This window comes from Triticum urartu, chromosome 5A, assembly GCF_056163025.1.
Source record: "Triticum urartu cultivar PI428250 chromosome 5A, HENAU_Tu73, whole genome shotgun sequence".
NCBI classification, from domain to species: Eukaryota; Viridiplantae; Streptophyta; class Magnoliopsida; order Poales; family Poaceae; genus Triticum; species Triticum urartu.
Genome location: NC_141877.1, coordinates 62325092 through 62331053, shown reverse-complemented (window position 1 = coordinate 62331053; position 5962 = coordinate 62325092). Strand labels below are relative to the sequence as shown.

Below are 5962 nucleotides of genomic sequence, written 5' to 3'. Positions count from 1 at the left end.
AAGGTGATTTGGTGCTCCGGCTCATCCAGGATCAGACTGATATGCATAAGTTATCCCCCCCTTGGGAAGGACCCTTTGTGGTCAGCAAAAATCTGCACAACGGATCCTACTACCTCATTGATGTTCGAGAGCATGAAGACTCACGTCAATCGGAGGAGGAGACAAAGCGGCCATGGAACATAGCTCTCCTTCGGCCTTATTATACTTGAAGCCATAGGCTTTTTCACCTGTACATAATTATGACAGTGTATATACCATATAATAATCCGGATCCTCCGTTATAAGCGGGGTATCTGTTCTTTCTTATATCATATGTGTGCTTTTACAAGTTAACGGTTAAAGCGGAGTCTTTGTTAAACCGGATTTAGCAACTGCATAAAGATAAAGAAAATCACTAGGGGGCTTGGTCATGTTTGAACCACAGCTACACCTCTTGATAGGCTTTTCAGCCACACAAGGACAAATTTGTGGATCCAAAGAGAGTATTGTGCACTGTACAAGCTCAAACATAGGCACACGCTGAGCATCGCTCACAAAGTTACTTGTGGGCTCTTTTTTGCACAACAACAAAGAGTTTGAAAGGACCCTCGTAATTGGCTATCAAGCCACGGCTTGGAAGCCTGGTGTATTCACCTAAAACCCTGGGTTAACCTGCCTTCATCAAGTAAGCCAGTCCTATCCAGGTAATCCTGGTATGACCCATCGAACGTTTGACAAGTCAATCTTTTACAGACCCTGAACTTGTCATAGTTAAAACGGTGATTGGTTAATTGGAGGCCCATCTTAAAAGGCTTTGTTAAATGGTTTAACTCAGAGGCCTGGCAGCCCATGAAAAGCCTCGATTTGGAGCCTGGCAGCTCGTAAAAAGCCTCACATATTTTCCTATTTGAATTTTGTTTGTTGATAATCATAAGTATTTTTTGATAAACCGGCATCCTTGATCCGGCTTGCTTTCCAACCACCAGCTGTTGGCTCATGATCAGTTATAAACTGGTGGTCACTGACCCGGTATGGTTTGACTAAATCACCAGTGTTATGAAGAAAATCCAGTAGGTATACCGGTCCGGTTTAATAGATAGACTGGCATTATGAAGATGAGATTATCAAACGTATCGGGTTGGTGTTAAACACCTTTGCTGTATACATGTTTGCTCACTCAATGAGGTATGTTCTGTACATTATTTTTTATACAAACACTTGATTATTCAGCTCAAGTACTATATACTTCTTGGATATTATGACATGTTTAGCGGTAAACCGCTAGACACTTTTAAGTTTTTTGTACCCAGGAAGACAAGTCATCATAGACTATGCATAAAATATATCCTGAAGGGCGGCACAGATTGTCACAAAGGGATATGAAGCATGCTCGATGGCATGGCAGATAAACAAAGTTTCAGCTATCCTATTACATGAAGCTTTAAAGCGGCTCAACAGTGTCATTGTTTTTCACAGTAGCCATATAAACCGGCGACCGGATCAGGACTCTTCATCATGATGGTTTGACGGTTGCGGATTAGTTGGTGTACGCACTTCTTCATCCCTCCCCAGCTGCTGGAAATCAGCCGTTGACCAATCGATTCCGGTTAAAGCTTGGAATACTGCTTCTTCATAGATTAGATCAGAAGGGTTAATATCAGGGGTATAAGTGTGCTTACGAATCGGAGGCACAAGTTCTTCGACTTCATGGATCTCGGCCGTCTGTCTTTTCCCTTCTGCATCATAAAACGATTGAAAATGGGACAAATCGGTGTCTTCAGCTAATTTGCTGGCCGCTGGCCGCATCTGTTTGGTCAACCGCTGAAGATCATCATTGTCAAAGTTTGAGCCATCTTCTTTAATGCCTGGATACCCTTTAATGATATCCTCCGCTTCAAGATCTGGAATCCAGGCCTTGGATCGAATAAGGGCAGTTAATGCTCCGGCTCTTGCAGCGGCTCTTTTCAACTCGGCAATACGCGCCGGTAACATGCCCAGCTTCTCAAGGGTTTCCTTAATCAACGTTGGTGCCGGTTTGTTATAAGCTGCTGTACTAATGGCTCGCTGAGATCCAGAGTATAGCTGCTCAACCAATGTGTATGCCGCTTTGAGCTTCATCCGTATATCTGCACCAAGATGAGTGATCTGAGTTCCTGCCAAAGATTTTTTCCACATCATGGTCAGTTTTAAGATTCATTGACTGATGCAACATACATAAGCAGATACTTACCAAAGATAGCAGAGGTCATAGCGTTGATTTGGCGCTTCAAACCGGCTAGTTCTTCAGCCACCGGTTTCAGGGCTTCCTCGGCATCTATGGCTCTTTTGGTCAAACCGGCTTTTTCGGTCTCCCATGCAGCACGATCTTGATTGAAGGATTCTTTCAATTTTTCCATTCCGGCCAGGGCCTGGGTCAGCTCCTCTTTGGCTTTTGCAGCTTCGGCTTGTTGCGACTTCACATTTTCTTGCAAGTAAGAGTTTTTTGCATCTTTGCTTCTCAGTTTAGCCTGCAACATTGAAGTTATCTTCAATAAAACAACATATATATGCACTAAGTATAAAGCATATAACAAGTTATCCACTTCATACATGGGGGCTAATGCTTATTTGCTCTCAAATACTACCTTCTATGCAAGTCTCCAGAACAATGCAGGCATTATCCTTGACACTTGGGGGCTAATGTACGTTTGTTCTAAACTGGCGGTGTGGATTAAAAACCGGATTAACTTGCCAAGTTAAACCGGCCTTTGGGGGCTATGCTACAGAATGTTATCTCATTTTTCAAACATGAGTTTTATCTATGATTGAAGACACGCCTTGGAAAGGATTAATGATGGGATGCTTAAAGTGTTACAAAGACCCGGTTTATGATTGACAATCATAAAACGGCTCTTGGGGGCTACTTGGAATAGTATTTCAGCTATAAATCAATGTGCAAGGGAGAAGAATTTACCTCATATCGTTCTTTCATCAAATTCACCAAACCGGCTTCATAATCCCGGTTTGAGTGCAGACGGTTCAAGAAGCCAGAATGAAGCTCATCAGCGTTAAGATGAGCATAGTTTGATAAGTCGCTGCTCCATTTACCTTTATCCCTGGCAATTTTCTCTTCTTTGGCACTATGCTGAGCCAAAATGACGGGATGACCAGGAGAACTGTGGCCTGCTCCAGTAATAATAACATCATCGCCTTGGCCTTCAGGATTTTGGGCGGATGATGATGGAATTTCAGTGTCTTTCATTGGATTAGCCCGGTTTGGTTCTGCCGGTTCACCATCAGGGGCGGCAGGCTCAACATCGGTGGGTTCGTCAGTATGTTGGCCATCAAGGGGTGGATCATCAAACGTTGATTCAGGATGGAGGCCTTCCGGTTCACCTATTTGCTCCGGTTCAACTCTTGGTTCTTCTTCTTCAGCAACAGGGTCTTCTGGCGGATTGGTGACCCAAGCTTTCTTGCTGGGTCTGGCTTTGGCCCTGCAAACAGAATAAAAAGGGTTAACATCCTGTTCAAAAGATGTAGGGTGCGTTGAAAGGAAAGGTTTTTCGTAACTCACCCAGCCATAGTTTTCAAAGGGGGGAGTTGAGTTGCTGTCGATTCACCAGAAGAGGAAGGAGGTGTCACCTGATAATTTGAATCGGACGGATTAAGAGGCTGTCTCAAATAACCTGCCTTGGGGTAAGAATGGTCAGAAGTAGGAGAGACCTCAGACCGACGCATCTGAACTGGAGTATCAGGTAAACCGGTAGAGGTGACCTGTTGGCCACTGTGCCGAGTTGTCTGGCGAGCCTCATGCTGTTGAGTCTTCAAAATAAATGTTGGATCCAAGTGAGCAAGAGGATGAGAAAAGCTTACTTTCCGGATTGTTTGGCGAGGTTTTTGTGTTGGCATAGAGTCTGAACCGGAGGAAAGGGTAATTACCTCTACGTCCTCATCCTGACTAGCTTCGGCCTCCTCCTGAGGAAGATCATTGTTAACAAGATGCATAAAAAGAGAGCCAAGTGAGTTAAGTTCTACCTCAGCTTCTGGGTCATCAGTATCATCATCAAGCTCCATATTAATCCGGTCAGCCGTTTTCTGAAGGAAATATGCCCTAGAGGCAATAATAATGTTATTATTTTATTTCCTTATATCATGATAAATGTTTATTATTCATGCTAGAATTGTATTATCCGGAGACATAATACTTGTGTGAATACATAGACAAACCAAACGTCACTAGTATGCCTCTACTTGACTAGCTCGTTAATCGAAGATGGTTATGTTTCCTAACCATAGACATGTGTTGTCGTTTGATTAATGGGATCACATCATTAGGAGAATGATGTGATTGACATGACCCATTCCATTAGCTTAGCACCCGATCGTTTAGTATGTTGCTATTGCTTTCTTCATGACTTATACATGTTCCTATGACTATGAGATTATGCAACTCCCGTTTGCCGGAGGAACACTTTGTGTGCTACCAAACGTCACAACGTAACTGGGTGATTATAAAGGAGCTCTACAGGTGTCTCCAAAGGTGAATGTTGGGTTGGCGTATTTTGAGATTAGGATTTGTCACTCCGATTGTCGGAGAGGTATCTCTGGGCCCTCTCGGTAATGCACATCACATAAGCCTTGCAAGCATTACAACTAATGAGTTAGTTGCAAGATGATGTATTACGAAACGAGTAAAGAGACTTGCCGGTAACGAGATTGAACTAGGTATTGAGATACCGATGATCGAATCTCGGGCAAGTAACATACCGATGACAAAAGGAACAACGTATGTTGTTATGCGGTCTGACCGATAAAGATCTTCGTAGAATATGTAGGAGCCAATATGAGCATCCAGGTTCCGCTATTGGTTATTGACCGGAGACGTGTCTCGGTCATGTCTACATTGTTCTCGAACCCGTAGGGTCCGCACGCTTAAGGTTTCGATGACAGTTATATTATGAGTTTATGAGTTTTGATGTACCGAAGTTAGTTTGGAGTCCCGGATGTGATCACGGACATGACGAGGAGTCTCGAAATGGTTGAGACATAAAGATTGATATATTAGACGGCTATATTCGGACAGCGGAAGTGTTCTGGGTGATTTCGGAGAAAACCGGAGAGCCGGAGGGTTACCGGAACCCCCCCCGGGAGAAGTAATGGGCCATATGGGCCTTAGTGGAGAGAGAGGGGCAGCCAGGGTGGGCCGCGCGCCTCCTTCCCCCTGGTCCGAATTGGACTAGGAGAGGGGGGGGGGGGGCGGCGCCCCCCTTTCCTTCTCCCTCCCCACTTCTTTCCCCCTCCTAGTAGGAGTCCTACTCCTACTAGGAGGAGGACTCATCCTTGGCGCACCATAGGGGCCGGCCGGCCTCCTCCCCTTGCTCCTTTATATACGGGGGCAGGGGGCACCCCTAGAGACACAAGTTGATCCACGTGATCATATTCTTAGCCGTGTGCGGTGCCCCCTTCCACCATAATCCTCGATAATATTGTAGCGGTGCTTAGGCGAAGCCCTGCGACGGTAGTACATCAAGATCGTCACCACGCCGTCGTGCTGACGGAACTCTTCCCCGACACTTTGCTGGATCGGAGTTCGGGGATCGTCATCTAGCTGAACGTGTGCTACAACTCGGAGGTGCCGTAGTTTCGGTGCTTGATCGGTCGGGCCGTGAAGACGTACGACTACATCAACCGCGTTGTGCTAACGTTTCCGTTGTTGGTCTATAAGGGTACTTAGATCACACTCTCCCCTCTCGTTGCTATGCATCACCATGATCTTGCGTGTGCGTAGGAAATTTTTTGAAATTACTACGTTCCCAACATTTTCCGCTTTGACGTCCGTTTTACGGCTTTGGTCTTCGGGCGGGTTGGCTTGGCCACTTTGTCTCCAATTGGCTTTGCTGCTTTATCTATGGATTTCTGTTTCCAGAAGGGGTCATCACCCTATACATATAAAGAAGAAGGGTTACAGCTTGTATAAGTCAAAGATATTAGAGATGAAGAGGAA

General features: G+C 45.1%; 1 protein-coding gene across 1 annotated transcript; it reads right to left on the bottom strand.

Annotated features, from left to right (window-relative positions):
* Window positions 1–1479: 1479 nt before the first annotated feature.
* Window positions 1480–2375, bottom strand: LOC147968040 (uncharacterized). The gene is made up of 2 exons (XM_087522826.1): window positions 2210–2375; window positions 1480–2132 (listed from the first exon to the last, which is right to left on the bottom strand). The coding sequence occupies exons 1-2, from the start codon at window positions 2373–2375 to the stop codon at window positions 1480–1482; spliced, it is 819 nt and encodes a 272-aa protein (XP_087378952.1).
* Window positions 2376–5962: the final 3587 nt, after the last annotated feature.